The sequence below is a fragment of the Pundamilia nyererei genome, unplaced genomic scaffold, assembly GCF_000239375.1.
Source record: "Pundamilia nyererei isolate P.nyererei 1_Seehausen unplaced genomic scaffold, PunNye1.0 scaffold00024, whole genome shotgun sequence".
NCBI classification, from domain to species: domain Eukaryota; kingdom Metazoa; phylum Chordata; class Actinopteri; order Cichliformes; family Cichlidae; genus Pundamilia; species Pundamilia nyererei.
In genome coordinates, this window is record NW_005187425.1 from 3,470,923 (window position 1) to 3,489,650 (window position 18,728).

Genomic DNA, 18,728 nt, shown 5'->3' on the forward strand with positions numbered 1-18,728 from the left:
GCCATTTACTCAGCTTGTGTATTGTAGATCAAAAAAGCAAACGCACAATGCACGGTTGAAAGATGTCAACTAATGACAACAGCTCAACAGTGGATTTGAAGCTCCCAGACCTTTGCTAAAAGACTAAATTGATGATCCTGGCTACCTAGAGCTGTAGTCTTCTGCTGGCTGGCTTCTCTCAGCTTAGTGGATGATACATTAGATCAGTCAAGCATGCATGCATGGAGAAAGAAATAGATGAAGAGAAGGTGACGAGAACGGTATATCCTCAACCAGTTATACTAAAAGGATGCTGAATCAGCAGGGGGTCCATACTTACATCTGGTTGAACTGTTGTACTGTTTTCTGATTTCAAATGGCATGCACAGGAATGGATTATTCCCTAGTCCCCTTCATATCTTTTATTTCCAAAGCAATGAAAGCATCACATATCACTTTATTTTCCCACGAAAGGGGCTTACAAGGATTAAAAAGGCATAAAGCAAGACTGGTTAAAAAAAACACTGCAGAAATACATATGGGTTTAAAGGAGATGCGCAATATACTAAAATGAAAATAATCTCTAATTTATTAGGATTTCTTGTATCCAGAAAAAAAATCCAGTAAATAAACTCATATTATGTCAAAAGAAATGAAACAGTGACACTGTGTGGTTGTAAAGAGGAACTACTACTGGAAGAAAGTAATTCACTCAGTTATAAATCACATCTTTTAATTTACTTGAGATAAACTGAAAAAGTATTATCCTCATAGTAAAGTCAGTCATTAGTCATTTTTGCATATGCATAAAGTGATAAGGTAAGGTGTAAACTGGAATTAACTGCTGTATTGGTGGCCAAGTAGGGATATGCTGAATGTGAAATTCTGGGGCCCTATTAGTGTTTTCTTCTGTATTTAGTTTTGTCTTGTATAAATATTGTTTAAATTGAAATCTTTTATCACCTAAAACCGGTGCTCTTTCAATATAGTCGTGAGTTTCTAGCTGAGAAAATGTTCTCTGATGTTTTGTAAATATGGATAACAAACAATCGGGCATGAAAATAACTAATAGGTCATGTGCCTAAACTGATTAGTCTTAATAACAATAATAATTTATGAGTCATTGCTAACAAATTTAGAATAACAACAATATTTAACAATATTTAGAATAATCAGTAATATCAATAACAGGGGCGTAATTTGGGGTTATGACCCCCCAATAATCAGACCCAACCAATATAACCCCCTCCACAATAAAATTATGAATTATCTTACATAAATAAGATGGTGATTTTGATTTTCTTTACTCATTTCAGGTAGGGGAGACCGGGGATAGTTGTAACGTGGGTCAGTTGTAACACTGCCAATTTCTCCAATCAGGGCTAAGTTTCAAATGATGTGACTCATCCTGTGCATGCCCAATTCAGTTCTGCTATCACATGTGAAAAATCAGCACATTTTGTCAAACACAGACAATTTAACATGAAAAAAAGTAATTTGTATGCCAAAAAGTAAGTTTTTCTACTTTATTTCAATTTCTAATAGTATTATCTGCTTTGCAGTTAAACTCATCAACATTAAATTATGTTCTTTGTATGTCTGTGGGGATATATTCTGTGTAGGTCTTTAGTGCCAATGTTTTAGCCGTTGGCTGCAATCTTAGCTAGTTCATGGCTATAGGAGTCTGGGTCAGTTGTAACAGCAACAGTCTGGGTTAGTTGTAACAATATTGCAAATGTTACAACTTACCACACTATTACTTTAACTTATAATAAACAAGTTGGGGCAACGACATCAGCAGAGAGAGATTCACTGGTCACATTTGTATATGCGGTTAATGCCATTGGCAACACAATTCCTCCACTGTTTGTGTTCCCACACATACATTATGCAGACCACTGTGTCAGAGATGGACCAGTAGGAAGTACTGGTAGTGGAAATAAGTCAGGATGGGTGCAAGAAACAGATTTCCTCATCTTTCTGAAGCACTTTGCAAACCACACCAAGGTATGATAAAAAGTAATTCAATTGCGATGCTGGTGAACAACTACATTTTTTCAGCTTCATTGTTATGTTCAAAATTGGTGCAAGAGTTGTAGGTTATAATGCCCACTGAGCCAATGAGGCCAAACTCAAGGAAGACCAACCAAAATTAATGAAATATTCAGTTGCAGAAAATTCCAGAATTGGTCTTTTTTGGGGGGTTGGAATATGTTCAAAAGTTAGATTTCTGCATTCTGTCTCACACACACACACACACACACACAGGAAATGGCTCTAAGTGCATTCATGTGTTGAATAAACAAAGATTACATGTTAATATTTTGTTAGTACCCTTATTTCATTGTGTTACATTTCATTTCATGTTACAACTAACCCAGACTATGGGGTTAATTGTAACATTTCACTCTTTGTGTTTGAGACCATGCAATGGGTAATTGTGCTGCAGAGAAAATAGCTGCACTATTTAATAGCAGAGACATGTAAATACTTTGCATTACATTTTGAATCCACTACCTTAAAAGAGCTCCAATTTACAGACAGAAATGTCAAAAATGTTACAACTATCCCCGGTCTCCCCTATTACCAGCGAAATAGTTGCATGTTTAATCATCTGGGAATTTACCCAGATTTATTTATTTATTTATTTAGACATCTTGATTACCTCCCCCCCCCCACACACACACACACACACACACACAATGTTCAGCAAAAAGGCACGTCGATGATCAATAACAATCAATAATATCTGGAGACATTGTTAGTATGTGTATCTGGCCTGATCCTGGTGCGATTCCTAGTGATTTTTTTAACATAGGACAGCCCGTTTTTTAGGTGCATGTAGTTCATATTTAAATCATTAGTCATTTATTAATGAACTCTTAGTACAATCACTGTTTTGACTCATCAGGCGCTTAAAATTGGAAAGGTCTTAGTGAATATTCTGCAAATGTACTCTCATTTTAATGCTGATACAAGATACACACATACACGTTTCATGTTTTTTATTATTATAAGTTACACTGATAATTTTGTATAAATGGCAAGAGAAAAACATGTACATTCACTTGGGAGGTAGAAACAGTTTACCAATATGCCACAGGTTCAGGTGTAACACAATATGCTGATACAGAATATGAGCTGTCAAATCAACTGTTGAGGGGTGTGTCGGCAGATCCAGTCACAAGCTATTAGTGCAGAACTAAGAAACACTTAAATAATTGCTTAAATTATGGTTGAGCTCACAAGTTATGGGTCACTTATTTTGGAAATATGGCCTTTTATAGGGCATTGATAATTTTAAACTCTCATCGTGGTGAGTCAGTTTGACAACGTGAGCATTTATTTTGTCCCAAAGTGTTACAAAAATTCACTTTTCTCTGAGTATAACCAGCTTCAACATATCAGTCTTGGTTTGTTTTATAAATGTGGATTAAAGTAAGACGGCTGGACGAATCCGCTGGACATGAAGGGATGCAGGAGACCTCCAGTGGTTGAAAGCGGAACACCACCCGCTGCGTGGAAGATCACATTTCCAGAGGTGAAGTTGGAGAAAGTTTGATGGAAGCTGGCAGAGCTCGACCCACACGTGGCTGGGTTCGGACTAACATTAATAAGGGAGTTAGAGCCGGGCTGCAAGGTGCTGTCCGCCCCGGGGTTCTGCTTTTTCCACTTGGTCCTCCGGTTCTGGAACCAGATTTTCACCTGGGTTTCGGTTAGACTTAGTGACAAGGCCAGGTTTAGTCTCTCGCACACAGACAAGTACCGAGTTGCGCGGAACTTGTTTTCCAGGGCCACAAGCTGTTCGTAAGTGAACGCTGTTCTGGCTCGCCGTGGTTTGGCACAGGCCTGGTCCGGGCGCCGGCGCTTGTGCGTTGACTGGTCCTGCAAGGTGACCGCTGACTCCCCGTCTCCACTGTCCTGTTGCCCGGTCAGACAGGGCTCCGTGTCCGCAGGTGGGGAGAGAAGATTGGGGTCTACAACAACTTCGGGGTGCCTGGAGAGTGCAGATTGTTCATCTCTTGCATCTTCTGTGGTAAAAAAAGAAAAAGAAAAGTCAGTTCTCATCCTGAAAGTCGCAGCAGCAAACCCAGTGGAGAATTGCACAATTTAAATATTATTTATTTTCCTCTAAAATTGAGTTGAGCTGCAGTTGTGAGGTGTTAGTTGACAAAGTATGAGAAGAAACCGGAGTTTTCCTTGCTCGGGCAAAATTAGGTGACAATTTTTTGAGGTGATTCGCAAGACTGAGCTGTGTTTTTAAAGAGGTTCTTTATTTGATTTTAGAGGAAAACGGTGACATTTAAGTGAGTCTGTTATTTAAACAATTGGGACCAAACGCCAAGGAGTGAATTTAACTCCGTGGTGCTGAAGGACAGTTCCTGGCAGGACAGACATCACTTGTAACCTGATTAGGAAATGTGTGTTCCTTGTGGAGTGTTTTTCTTCTTTGTTCCGTGTGAACTGCAGTTTACCAAACATAGAAGGCCTAGGAGTTGACATCTGTAAAGCGTTTGATTAGGATCCTGGGGTCGCTGGAGCGGAACAAAGCATAGATTCTGAGGAGAGGAAGATTTGGTCACTAATCCTTAAATAATTTATAAACCACACAGAGCCTCAAATGTCATGTTGCGGAAAGAAATCCCGTCTAAATCCAGCTTCGCCACCTCAGCCATGACGTGCTAATGGAGTTTCATATTTGCGGGTGGATCGATAAATGTCATCTATTTAAAGGGAAGTTTTAATCGAACGATATTTAGGATCAGACATGGATGGGGTGTGAAGTTTGTACCTGCAAGGTGCTGGAGGGAGATATGCAGGATGCAGTAATGGGATATCGATCAAAGCGCGCAGAGGCATCCTCAATGGGACGATTTAAACAATTATCTAGCCTGCCTGTCCCAATGCCAATCACATACTGGGGCTCTGGGAGCAAGCCTTTGTGGCTTCCTTGAAAGGAAACGCAGCCTTGGAAATTAAGGGAAGGTCATACAGAGATGACAATAAATCTGAGCGATAGCGCCTCACTTTCTGCTATTTGGTCTCGGCTTGGAGAAAATAAAACTTTTCAAGTATTTCAAATATTTAACTTTTTTTATACGTCCTCATGTTACAGTGTTCAGACGTCTCATTTAGGCATTCAGTTATAAATATGCACAAGATATGCCTGTGTGTTTTTAAGGTAATTTACAGATCCAGGCACACAAACAATAATATATTTAATGAAAAGATTAGAGCCAAGCTATGAGGTGTGTTTTAAAATAATAAAATTGAGGCGTTTTCTCTACCTGCTTCTGTGCGCTCGAGTCTGGAGTCTCCACCTGCAGTGCTGTCCGACTCCAAAGTTGTTCTCTCGGCGTTTGGCGCAGGTAACAACTTCTCCTTGATGATGGAAAGTTCGTTTACCTTCTTACTGTTGAATTTGTTCGGATCCAATATGTCAACTATAGAAAAGGAAATCTTGTGACTGGACGTCATTGTCACTTCTTCAGCTGAGGCATCCTTTACGCAGAAAGACTCTTGGAGATAGATGTGCTGATGTGCTCGATTACGCGCCCGGAGAGAAACTTCTCATAGCTTAGTCTGCTCCTTGTTTTCAAACTTCATCAGACCGGGTTCTGTGGCGGTGATCACCTCCTAGTGTTGTGTTCACTCCTCTGCTTCAGTCTGTCAGTCTCGCAGCGTGACCGGAGCGCAGTCTTTAAAGCGTCTATCCCCCCCACCCGTCTCCAAACCAGACACGTGACACAAACACTATTAGCGTTTCACACGACCCCCTAATGGGCTCAAAGTATTCGCCGATAATCACCCATATCATTAAATTCCGCAATTCGCGACCTGAAAGTAAATTGTGCACAGATGGCAGTTGATCCATATCAGAGATCGCCCCGTCTCCCCAAATTGGACCCTCTCTCTCTCCCTTTTTTTGTAGACATCACTAGGACGGAGACTTTCGTATATCTTTTAGCAGAAATCAGGGGTTTTCAGAGTCTGCCTGTAAACAGATAGCTGTTTATTTGCTGCCACTGAAATTGTAGGCTTGTAAAGTAGCCAGATTATATTTAGATGTTGACTAAATATTTAGGAGTACACTGATAATGATTATTTACAAGTATTATGACAATATTGTCACTTCTAACACATTAGATTTGGCTTAAAATATTGCAAAAAGAAAAAAGAAAAAAGCATCTCTGATGGCAGTTTAAACCCTTCCCTCCAGAATGTTTGCCTATTTATAATGCCAGCCTTCTGATATAACTCTTTTATCTTATCTATCACGAAATTAGTCTTAATAGCCTTAGTCTCAGTGTTTTTAAGAGCCATGGACTGCAAGAAATGTATACATTTTAAGGGTAGAAGATCTTTATTGATAATTGAAGATGTAAAATTTACACGCATACTAGAGGAAATTAAACAAAGACATGGGAATTCATGAGGATTCACTAATCTATATGCTACATTCAAAGCTAAATTGCAGGCACGGTATAAATGCAGCTGATTGTTTTCTCACCTCGTGCAATCGATTTATATTCACAGTCAATCGGATCCATAGTGCTTGCAATTAGTATTCAATAAAAAGTGACATGAGATTGTTTGCAGCTTCATGCCTGCTGATGGCTAAAATGGTGAAACCAGCACCGGATCAATATTCTCAGCAGGTGTCCAATAGAGATAAAACCTGATGGGTAACAGGCAGTTATTTTGGATGCTGGGAAGCTAAACTAGTAAGTGAAACTGCACAGATCGTCTTGCTCCAAACTTCTTTTAATCTTAGAATGATCTAAATTATTCTTAATCCTTTATTTTGAGTTAATCCCCGCTCTTTTTCATGTTTTACTAGAAATAGACTTAAGAGTCATTGTAAAAATGTACCTGTGTAATAAAATTGTAATGTAAATTTTACTATCTAAGCCTGTGAGGTCCTTATGTTGTGAGTATGAGACAGAAGGCAGACAAGCAATATCTCTGTAATACAGGCTACCAGTGCTGTAATGATTGTTAATGTCTTTGTTCTTTATTCTTTTGCAAAGTACCTCTTAACATTGGTTTTGAAAGGTGCCATATAATTAAAAAAATTACTTACTTTCTTGCTCATGGGGGATCTACACGTGTTTGCACACTGTTAAAGGCCCCCCTACACAGTTTCCTGTGTTACTTACACAGGTCAAGATGATTACTGTGTTACATGGGAGTTTTATTACTTTCCAGTCATAGCCTTCTGGACTGGCACAGTCTGTAGTTACATAGTCAAACATTTGTTGAAGCCACCACTACAGGGTGTCCGCATGTCAGCATTTACATGTGTATGGCACCTTGCACGGCCATTACTGTAGTCCCTCCATATGAATAGAGCCCAGTGCACATTGGAGGTTTACAACTTCCTACGTGAAAGCCCAGTGGCTGGACATCTGTTTGAGTGGGACAAAAGGGACGAGCCTCGAGGACAAAGAGGCCCTCAGGTAGACTTCAGTGAGCGGGAACAGCAGCTGGTTCAGCTCCGAGTCTGTACGGGCCAGAAGGAGACTTCAAAGAGGAGGAGAATTCCTTGTCGAACACAGTGGGGAGCCAAAGAGACACACTTCCAGCCAAGACCCCCCTCCAGGGTCAGTAAAGTCGTCACTTCACAGGGAGGCTGCCCCCAGTCTGCTAAACATCAGATAATTTGTCTTAATGGCAGGAGCAACATTATGAGCTCCAGTTCTACTCACACACTGTAGTGTCTATTGTTTTCTCAAAAGTCCACAGTCTCCCCAAATCTCCTGTAAAGTGGGACTCAAACAAAGGCTCAGCAAGTGTCTGGTTAACCTTTAAGGGCCCAGTATATCCTCTGCACCAGCTGCCAAAACTTTTCAAGACATATTACTGAAGAATATAGTCATGGGCTTTTATGCTTTAGCACTCATGTTAATGTTGAGGGAGATAGTGGAAAGATGACAGGAAAAGAGTGTGGAAGAGTAAATGAGAACGATCAGAAAAAAAAATGAAATTAAAAAAAAGAAAGGAAACTAACACATGTGAAATTAAGAACATGAAAATTTGATTTGATATCGCCTCTGTCAGTGCGCCCCAGGGCAGCTGTGGCTACAATGTAGCTTGCCATCGCCAGTGTGTGAATGTGTGTGTGAATGGGTGAATGACTGAATGTAGTGTAAAGCGCTTTGGGGTCCTTAAGGACTAGAAAAGCGCTATACAAACGCAGGCCATTTTACCATTTTAAATATAATATTGTTAGGAGTTTTTGTTACCATTCTTATGTTGACATTTAGCAAAATTCTACATTGTGCTTCTAAGTGCACCTTCAAAAAGCTGTTAGCATAGAAACAGCAAAGAAAAGAGGTTGAATGCTCTTCTTCGTTGCTTCATTCCAGTGTTTCTGACATATAACCTTTCAGTTGTATTTGTAACTTACTTTTGATGTTGAGCTTGTTTTTCCCACATCATGTAGGCCTTTTCTGAACTGAAATATTAAAGAGGATTCTTTCAAATCAAAATCAATGGAATTTCACATTTTATGAATGTTAACACAAAGGCTTTTCAGTAACTCTGTTCAACATTTTAGTGTAAAAAAGCACTCACCTTCTCAGGAGCTACTTAGTAAAGTTGAGTGCAATCACCATTTATATAAGATTTTTGAGTAAATCAAGTTTTTATAGTGCGCAGTGTTTCACTGAAATAACAACAATGACTCAGGGGAACTTAAAAAAAAGTCTAATTTGATCCTTTAAAACCAACATAGTAGAGTGAAGTTTCATTGTTTTGGTTCTAAACTAAACTAAACTGACCAAACTGGCAGTTTTGTCTCTTAAATTAAGCACCCGATGGTCTGACAGTTTTATAAATAACAAAAAGTGTAAGAAGTCAACAGCTCTGAAACATAAAGAAAACCTGCCTGCTGTCAATCAATTTTTGAGTGCATTTAACATGCACATTAGTAGTTTTAATCATTTTTCTGGAGTTATCTCAAAGCATTCTCTGTGTTGCAGGTCATTGGCACTGATGTGTGCCAGCGTAGCTCAATACAGTATAATATTCCTAAATGGGCATAAAACTTTTTCACCTTTTTTTGCCAGCTCTTCTGTGTTCACCGCATGCCTGTGGATGCTACAACCAGCCAGGCCTTCTTTCAGTTAGCCCTCTGTGTTTGTGTGACTCTCTGACAACAAGGTCAGTGGCATTGCCCAGTAATTGTCCTAACGGCCTGTATACCTGTTGGGTGGAGGCGAGTAATGAGAGTTTTTCATTACAGGCGGGACGGGTGAGTGCGCCTGGCAGATGCTGACAGGCAGCAGATGTGTAAAGTTGGGGGTGATTTGTAAAGGGGTCAACTGCCTCGCAGAGGAGATGGAGGGCGATGTGGGATGGGGGTAAATTATGCTGAGGGACACTGTCAGTCATACCACACTACTGTCACAACAAGGTAAAGGTCAGTTCATACATTGGTGTTGTCAGCTAGCGTCACAGGATAGTGTAGTCGGGTCAGGAAAGTGTGCAAACTTTGTACCAAATAATGACTGGAGGGTGGAGTTGAAAGGGTAGCCATTTTACCCAAGACTTGTTTTATCCACAGTCATGGAAAAACTGCCCTGAGTTAGATTTATGTGTGTTTTCTATTAGGTAGTTTTTGTGGTTTTTTTGGATACACAAAGCTAAACGGGCCTGTTTCTGTTTGAATACCCAGTGTTTGAATCATGTACCTACGCTACAAGCATCTGGTGTACTATAATGGTCAGAGACTGAGCATGCAAAGCTGTAGCTTACCTTGAATGGATGGAGACGGATCACCATCGCCAGCCCAACAGGGGACTGAGAGACACTGAGAGCATTACGGTCATCACCATATCTGTGGCCCTTTTGTGTTTTTAGTTTTCCCTTTCCTCCTGTCTTCCATGTTTCTCTGCCTCTTTCTTCAACTTTAGTGTTAGTCCTAATGTTGCAGGTTAGTTATTTGTCTTTTGGTTACTTCTTATTTTACTTTGAAAGGTTAGTTTTCACATGTGTCTTGTGATTTTACTTCCTCTGTTTGTTCCTTCTCTTGCTTTTATTCTTTTCTGCCCTACCTCGCTTGTTTCCACTTATGCCTTCTTCCCACCTGTGTCTCACTTACCAGTCAACCGCCTGTGTATATACACAAAGTCTTGCATTTCCCTCTGTTTATCATCATATTAACCCTGTGCCTGCTCTCTTTGTTTGCTTTTTTATTTCTGCTGTCACTTTTGCTACAGAATGTGATGAGCAGACTGTTTTTAAACTGTGTGAGGACACTTGAGCAACCAGAGGAAACCCACAAAGGCACAAAGACATCCACACACAAAGAACGCGTCCAACCTAGAGATTGCAACCATGGACATTGTAAAACATGTGTTTTCCTGTTTTTTTGCCTGTCTTATTTGCTCTGTACAGTGTCCTTGGGTGTTTTGAAAAGCACTTTTAATTGAAAATGTATTATTTTTTATTATTATTATAACTCTTAGATCTGCGAAGCCAATGTGGAAGTACCCTGAAGTGGCATTCTCTTTAAATGTCAGCAGGGGGCGGCTTCTCTAGTTGAAGAAAGTCTACCTGTTCTACTGAACTTAAAATGCTCCAGCAAACACTTTCCTGGTGAGTTCGTGCACTCATGTTGAATAAAACATGAAGTTTTGTAAATTATGGTCATTATTTGAGGATTACAGACACTATGCTCACTTACAGACACCTTGTCAACAGCAAGTCGTTAGCCAGTGAGCATGGGGTGTTCCCAGTTTTGTGTTCAGATTCACTTCTTGCTCATCATGTCAGCTTTCAAACACCAAAATGATGACAGCGGAAATGTTCAGCTGGAGGCTTCATTTCATGACTTCGTTAAATGGGTGGCATCACGATGGTTACGTCGATCGAATACTTGGAACTATATTTCCTGTAAAGTAGCAGTGCTGACCACTAGTGTTAGCCTGTTCTCTTCACTGTGCAAGAATTTGATCCCACGTTTGTGTCCAGAGCTTTACAAATTGAAAAGCTTCAGGAAATGCAGAATCTAGCCCACCAATCACAGTGAAAAGCTGCAATCAGCGCATAAAAGTGCACATGCAGTGTTCGATTTGAGACAAAATGAATTTATGAATATATCTGAATTTATCTGAACTCGTCCAAGTATCTGAGGACAGATTGTAGAGGAAGGTTTGTGTCCTTTATAGGTATAAATTTATCAAAATCATGATTGTGGCTCATGAGAAAGATGAGAGCGATTAGAGCTCTTGATCTCATTTCTATTCTTTAACCTCAGTCACACGGTAACTGGATAACAGCATTAAACACTGATGTCATACTGGTAAAAACACTTAGAAATGAAATACAAACAGCAACGACTGCTTGGTGTAAATGTGTTACATAGCAGCGTTTTGTCATTTGTACAAAGCCAGGTTGGCTTAATTTATTGTCCCTGCTGGACTATAGATTATATGGAGTGCAAATTAGTCTACATAGGTATTTTGGCCAGCATCTCTTGTCCACACAAAAAATGCAATTGCAGTCTAGGGAGGTGAATGTCGTGGTGAGCAGAGGAGAGTGTGCACAATTAGAAAGAAGAGGATACAGGCAGAAAGAGCTGCAGCTGCCTGTTTTCCACAAGGCTGAGGCCTGCTAGTAATGGCTCTGGCATCTGCACAGAGCGCACTGTCACTCAACACAAGCATTGATTAGCCATTGTTCTGAGAAGGTCACATCATAATTCATTAACAATAATTAGTCCCGCAGTGCCACCTGCACTCCTTCTCTCGATTGCCCTGTTAAATTACGAGCAACCATCACGGTTCACGCGTGGAACAATGAAGATATATCTGCAACGTAAAGGCAAGAGCTATTAGTTACATTATTTAAATGGACCCGTTTAAACCTGGGGAGCTGTCTTTATGAAGGGCAATTAGGCACTAACCATAATTGATAATTCACGCTAATTACAATTAGGAAATATAAATAGTGGGTGTAGGATTAATCATCATTGCAGTTAAGCAGGGAGCAGCCACGGTGCAGGGCGCGTAGGTGTGATGGAAGGCGGTGGATTACACTCCATTCATCTCCATCTAGGGCAGAAACAGATTGTGTTTGTCCCTTTATATTTTTCCATTGACCATTATCTCTGTTTTGTTTCTGTGCCCTTGCTAAATAGTTCATGAGGTTGTGAATTTGTGAGACTGTAGTTAGTGAACTGCAGAATGAGCGCAGTGGCTGTGTAATGGCAGATGCGATTGGAAGGACTGGTGTCGTGCCATGCCCAAAATGAGTTCTCAATTTCAGCCTAGTTTTAGCATTGTGTGTTTACAGAAAATGTAAATTCTCAACAGGCATTTCCCTCAATAACTCAAAAATGGAGTTGGCCATTGCTTGGGTTCCTTTATGAAGCCACTCGTGTTGTATTTGCAACAAACCAGGTCACTTCCTAGATTACATTTTCTTCAAATCCTCTAGTCAAATAAAGCTTTCCCAAGGTCACCTCATCTGACCTTTGAGCTTGATTCCTCAGCTGCAGTGATGAAGATGCAAGTTGTAAGCCACATTAACATAAACAGCTCTTCACCACAAACTCATAACACAGTTAGATCAAATCTATTTCCCCTTGTTAAGAAATTCAGGCTCTTGTCTTATTGATGTGCACTGGTAAGCTTAAACTACACTGCAATCTGTGAGTAGAGAAAACACTGGTTTGAAGATGGCAGCTTGTGTTTTGCCTTTGTCTTTGGTCTGAGAAGGCACAACAGTCTGATTTAAATACAAATACCAAGCTGTCTTAGCTGAGCAAACAAACGAACAGCAACTGGCCTCTCTGGTAGGTATGTAGGCATGTTGACTCAGATGTGCCCCCATTAGACTTTATTGCCTTATTCACAAGGGATTTGAATTAATCATTGGCGTTTGTATGTATGTGAGAGAGAAAGAGAGAGAGAGGGGGAAAGAAAAGAGGAAGACACTGCTTTATTCCGTGCAATTATATGCAGTTTTTAGCCCGCTTCATGCATATGGACTACACAACGATGGGGGGGTTCTTTTGGTAAGTGATTTATGATAATGAAGAGCAAATTCTACATTGTAATCGTCTGCCATCTTTCATCTGTCCTGAGGTCAGAGATACTTTCCAATCAAGGTGTCTCTGTTATATATTAACAGTCTTTCTGAAGTGTTCTCTGATTTTTTTTTTTTTTTTTTTGACTGAACCGAGTGGAAAAAACTTGCATTTGGCCCTTATTTTTATAAAGAAATGTTCTGTTGAAAATCTTGCACAAAATAAGAATTCTTTTTTAGATCCACGGTCTTCAAATGGGGCCCCACATCGTGAGGCCCCCACTGTCGCTAGCAGCCGGTGGTAATTGCTACAGTGAGAGCTGGATCAGTGGAGCCGCTCTAATCAATAAAGTCTTCATCAACCATTTCCCCTGATGATTCTCCCTCATTTCTCCCTTAATTGTTCTTTTTCATCAAACAAGGTCTGTGCCGTGAGCATGTGTGTGCGTCTTTGTACGTTTGTGTGCTCCCAGGAGTTTGTGCTGCGGTCTTCCCTCTCAATGGACTGTGGCTAACAGATTGCTAATGGAAGCTGAGCTGCAAACAGCAAAGGGAACCTTTGCCTCTCATAACTAGACTGTGACCTCCATGGGAGGAGGATTAGTGTTGATCCAGCTTCCCTAGAGCAGCTTCACTGCTGACACTGAGCATGACCAATGACTCATACAAGGCCTTAAAAGTTTTGTGTCATATTTTAGCCATTCACATTAAACTCAAAGGTAGCCCTGATATATCTCGGATTTATTATAAGCCCATAAATGTAGTAATAAACTGCTGTCATAGGGTTTAATTAATGCTCTGGCACATATGAAGTAGCAGCTAAGGACCGATTCCTACCTGCTAGAATGGATCTATTTACCCAGTGTGCATTTTACATAACCCTGATAATATACAGGAAAATACTTTACTGTATTCATAGTAGATTGTTTTTTTTTAAAGGATGTAAAGCAAAATATTGTCCGCTTTTTCTGTTTAGCTTTTAAGCATCTCCTGAAGATGTTTTCTTGTTGGTTTTCATAGCTGTGCCCTGTTCTAGTGCCCTGCAACCTTCATCCTCAGACGTTTTGGCCCATGGCTGCCAAAGAATCGGAAATGATTGGGGTATAATTGTTTTCCTTTAGCGCTTATTGCCCTTCTGTGCTAATAAAACGGTTAGGGTCCAGGGGGAGGTTTGATTCCAGTGGGAGGAGTCGCTGGCTTTCATAAAGCGTCCCCCTTGGTTGTCTGGCTCTGCAGGCTCCACTGCCCATGTGGAGCATCCTGCAGTCAAAGGGTCGAGTGCAAAAGGGGGAAATTGTAGGATATTTGTTAAAGTTAAATTGGCACTTGTGTTTTTTAGGGCCAAAACGGTCCAAAGCAGAGACACCAAACTGCACATTGTTGATTCCCATTCCAGCAAGGTTGATGTAATAAAACCTGTAGGTGTATGAAAACAGATTAAAGAGTTTACAGATTTTCAATGCACATTAAGAACTCTTCACTAAATACTTTAAATTATTTTGTGACTCACCAATAAATCTGGTCAGCTGATCAGAGTATTGTCTGTCAGAGGTGCAGTGGGTCATTAATTGTTCTTAATAAGATATGACTGGACAGTCCATGAAATTAAAACGAGTTGACTTCACTTTAACCCGATTGATTTCAAGAGCCACTTGCCAGATTTCTTTTTAAAGTCTTTGTATAAGCTCAGTATCATTAACTTCACAGTTTTCTATTTCAAACTTGGAGCAAACCACCAAGTGAGAAAGATATACTTAATCATGATTCAATATTTTCTGAAATCCATTTCCCATTTTGCAGAATCAGAATCTGAAACATTTAAAGCATCAAAGTATTTTATTTATGCTTCAAAACTAAGGGAATAATTGTGGCATTGCCCATAAAATATAATTCATTTCAATTTTTAAAAAGTAACTTTCTGCACATTAATGCTTTTTGATATAAAACAACAAATTTTGCCATTAGAGCTCTTGTACTGATGCAATTAATGCTGCATTGGCGCGCCATCAAAACAGTAAATATGTTCTAGATGAATCTGTCCTATATTAAGATTTATGAAACCTTTAGGGTTGTTGACTTACAAGACTTGAGAAAATTAGGTTTGAGTTGTCTAACAGCCGGGCCACTCATCTCTTCAGTAAACTGCCATATATCGTGCCGCTGTGGGTTTTATCGACATATTCCATTTCTGAAGTCTTTACCTTTTATGACCATTTTCATAAATTTTGCCCGGGACAATCTCAGTTCTCTGTGGGGTGATAGAAAGATCATCTCGGGGGTGTAGTTTGATGCTTCAGCACCCTCTCACATACACATTTGTACACGCACAGAAACACACACACACACACACACACACACGTATATATTTATACTATGAGCTGTGTGGCTCACTCTCTTTCCTCTTTCTGTCTCCTGATCAGAGATGGCCCCTCCCCGCTCAGTGATGAAAATGATTCAGACTCTCCCAGACGTCAAGGGAGAGGACGGAGAGTGTTGAATGAGTTTACAGAAGATGAGAGTCTTAGATCGGGACAGTCTGTATTTACAGCTCAATCACTTAACAGAGCAGGCCTCTCTATTAGACCCCGATCTATCTAGCTGGGTGACAGTTAGCAGCAAATAGGGGAGTATAAGGGACAAGAAGGGCAACTGATAAGACCTCTGGGACACTGAGAGATCTCTGAAGGAATAGCTTGAATTTCCTACCAGTAATCCATTTATGTTAGTTAAGATATTGGTCAATTACAGGCCATAGTCTATCATTTAAAAGTCTAATTTAAAAGGATGGTTGCAAGTGTATGAGTTAATAAGATTGCATTTCACCGTCTGTTTTCTCTTAACTTTTATTTTTGATTCCAGATTTAAAAATCTCCAAATTTTAATCCCAGTACATAACAGAATCACAAATACATCCAGCGGTCCATCTTTGGCCACTTATGGAGGTCAGCAATTATGTGAGGGCAGCAATCTAAGCAAAGACACCCAGACCCCCGTCTCCTCAGCCACGTCCCCCAGTTCATCCAGGAGGACACCAAGGCATTCCCAAACCAGCTGAGAGACATAATCTCTCCAACGCGTCCTGGGTCAGTCCCAGGGCCTTCTCTCAATAGGATATGCCCAAAACCCCTCACCTAGTAGGTGTCCTATATGCCCAAACCAACTGCTTTTTCCCACATCTTATCCAAGCCTCATAAAAATCAGTGCACTGTGGGTAAACGAAATTTAAAACACTTAAAAATAAACACAAGAGGATAATTCAATGCAGGACTGTTAACCAAAATAAACAAAAAAACTAATTTTCTTTTGCCTTTTGTCATGTGTACACAGATAATTTAGTTTTTTAAATATAACACTCAAGATTTGAAACCCAAGTATGCTGGATGTGAATGTTGTTTAGTCATAAAGTGTTTTATCCAGGCAGACCTAATACATAGAGGCAGACAAACATTCCCACTCACACTGACACCTACAGCCAATTTAGAATCACCAATGCACCAAACGTGCATGTTATTGGACTGTGGGAGGAAGCTGGAGTACTTGGAGATGCCCCAGCTGGCCAGTGGATTCAAACCACTTATTGTGAGGTGGCCTGTTGGTGCAACACTTACAAACTCAAGGGGAATTTCAAAACTATCTGTTTTAAGGGGCTTTTTAAAGTCTTGTTGATATGGAAGTTAGGTGGAAAGTAGCTCCAAGTTATCTTTTAGTATATTCCAGAAATATATATTCAGTTTCTATTTTAGAAACTGAATATATTGAAGACATTCTAAGGTTTAAGGTTAAAGTTTGGCTCAAATTACTGGTTTAAACTCTGGAACCAGAACATACCAGAACAAACTTAAAAAGGCATTAGAAATAATTTTACATCATTCAGATTTTAAAGATTGTGTTTCCCACCATAAGTCATTCTTTTTTTTTTAAAGTACAAACACTTTATATCTTATCCTAAACTTCTGATTGCCCTTCGTAGCATTATTTGCAATATGGTCATTCAGTATGGTGATTATTTTCCTCTCAGAGAGAGGAGTGAGCTGCTGCTTAATATTTTCTCTGTCAGAAGAGGGAGCTGTGACTTTAAAGATCTTACCTCAAACGTTCCCCAGCAGCCTCAGTTTATTCATCTGAACAGGTTATAATCAAACAAATGACACAAAATAACAAACAAAATGTGTTAGCGAGCTTGAAAGTGCAGAGGAGAGGGAAGGGAAAATGTCACATACTGACTTTTGCTAGAAAAACTGGAAATAAATGCAGTGATTTATCAGGACTTATCAGAACTTATCCAGTTTCCTCAAGTTGTTTTAAGGACTCTGCACGCTGAGATATGCCAGGCTTTCAACTAATAGCTCTTGGGAAATTTTCTGGAGGAGTATACAATCATTTTATGTCAATTTTTTGTTAAACTGTAAAACATTTTTCTAATTTAGCTCCAGAAAAAATAAAAACCAACTGAGTGAAAAAAGAGCGTATATCCGAAGAAGAACTTTGAAAGACCAGAAGGCTTCTACTTAAACCACCTTTAAAAAAAATTCTTTGCTCCTCAGAGCAAAATATAAAGAAATGAGGAGCATCTAGAGACTTTTTCACACTGTTCAAAGATGTCGTGACCTGAGAAAAGAAAGACAAACAGAATAACATTAATAACCTTTTATAATTAATTTTTATAATAAAGGCACAGCAAACTTGAGGACAAGTCAGCCCAGACTGGCTGTTCAGTTTCTAATCACCTCCATGCAAACAAGATGATATGCTGCCATCTGCTGGCTCTTCACAGTACTGTAATGAAGTCCTGTTGTCCAAGCTGGATTTCTTTCCTGGAGACTTTAATATTTTTATCACCAGATTTAGTCTTTACATGTTCCGTCTACAGTAATAAAGTTCTCCAAGTCACATTATTCCTAAAACATACAGTTTCCTACATGCGTGTGTGCCTGTGCTTGTTTTGCACAGTGAGGCTGCTGGATAGGCTTTATTAAGTATGAGCGTCACCGGCAGCACAGCGTGTTCCTGGGGGAGAGTGAAATATGTTGTGTAACAGTCTGTGAAATGATTAGTGGCCCTAACAAGGACTATTAGAAGATGAGCCGGGTCAAGATGGGGTTATCAAAGGATATAAACACACAAACACACACAAACACACATATATACACCCTGTCACCTGTGTTTGTTAAACATTAGCAGTGTTATTCTAGGTCATCTCAGTTGGCAGTTGAAGGAAGGTTAACTGCTAGTTTGTTGCCTAAGACAAGACAAGACAACATCGTGCAGTTCCTGCAGATTTGACAGCTGCACATCCATAATTTCCTGTTCCACCACATCCCAGAGGTGCCCTGTTGATCTGAGATGTGGTAAGGGTGGGGGCTGTTTGTGTACAGAAAATTCACTGAGATGTTTAAGAAACCATTTTGAGATGGTTTGTGCTTTGTTACATGGCATATTATCCTTCTGCAAGTAGTCTTCATAAGATGGGTACGCTATGGCGATACTCAGGTAGGCTGTGGCAATAAACAATGCTCAATTGGTACAATTGAGTGTACCAAGAAAATATCCCCCACACTATTATACCACCAGGACCCTGAATGACTCATAAAGGACAGGATGGAGCCATGTGCAAAATTGCTGCTCACTGGATGCTTTCTCTATTTCAGTTCCCTGTAAACCACAAAGATATTAAAGCAGTTTCTGAAATACTCAGTCCAGCTTATCCGTGCCAT

The 18,728-nt window shown here is 39.9% G+C and overlaps 1 protein-coding gene across 1 annotated transcript; it reads right to left on the reverse strand.

The window, feature by feature from the left end:
* Nucleotides 1-3,399: 3,399 nt before the first annotated feature.
* On the reverse strand, nucleotides 3,400-5,457 carry nkx1.2la (NK1 transcription factor related 2-like,a). The gene is made up of 2 exons (XM_005727517.1): nucleotides 5,268-5,457; nucleotides 3,400-4,010 (listed from the first exon to the last, which is right to left on the reverse strand). The coding sequence occupies exons 1-2, from the start codon at nucleotides 5,455-5,457 to the stop codon at nucleotides 3,400-3,402; spliced, it is 801 nt and encodes a 266-aa protein (XP_005727574.1).
* Between the last annotated feature and the right edge of the window lie 13,271 nt (nucleotides 5,458-18,728).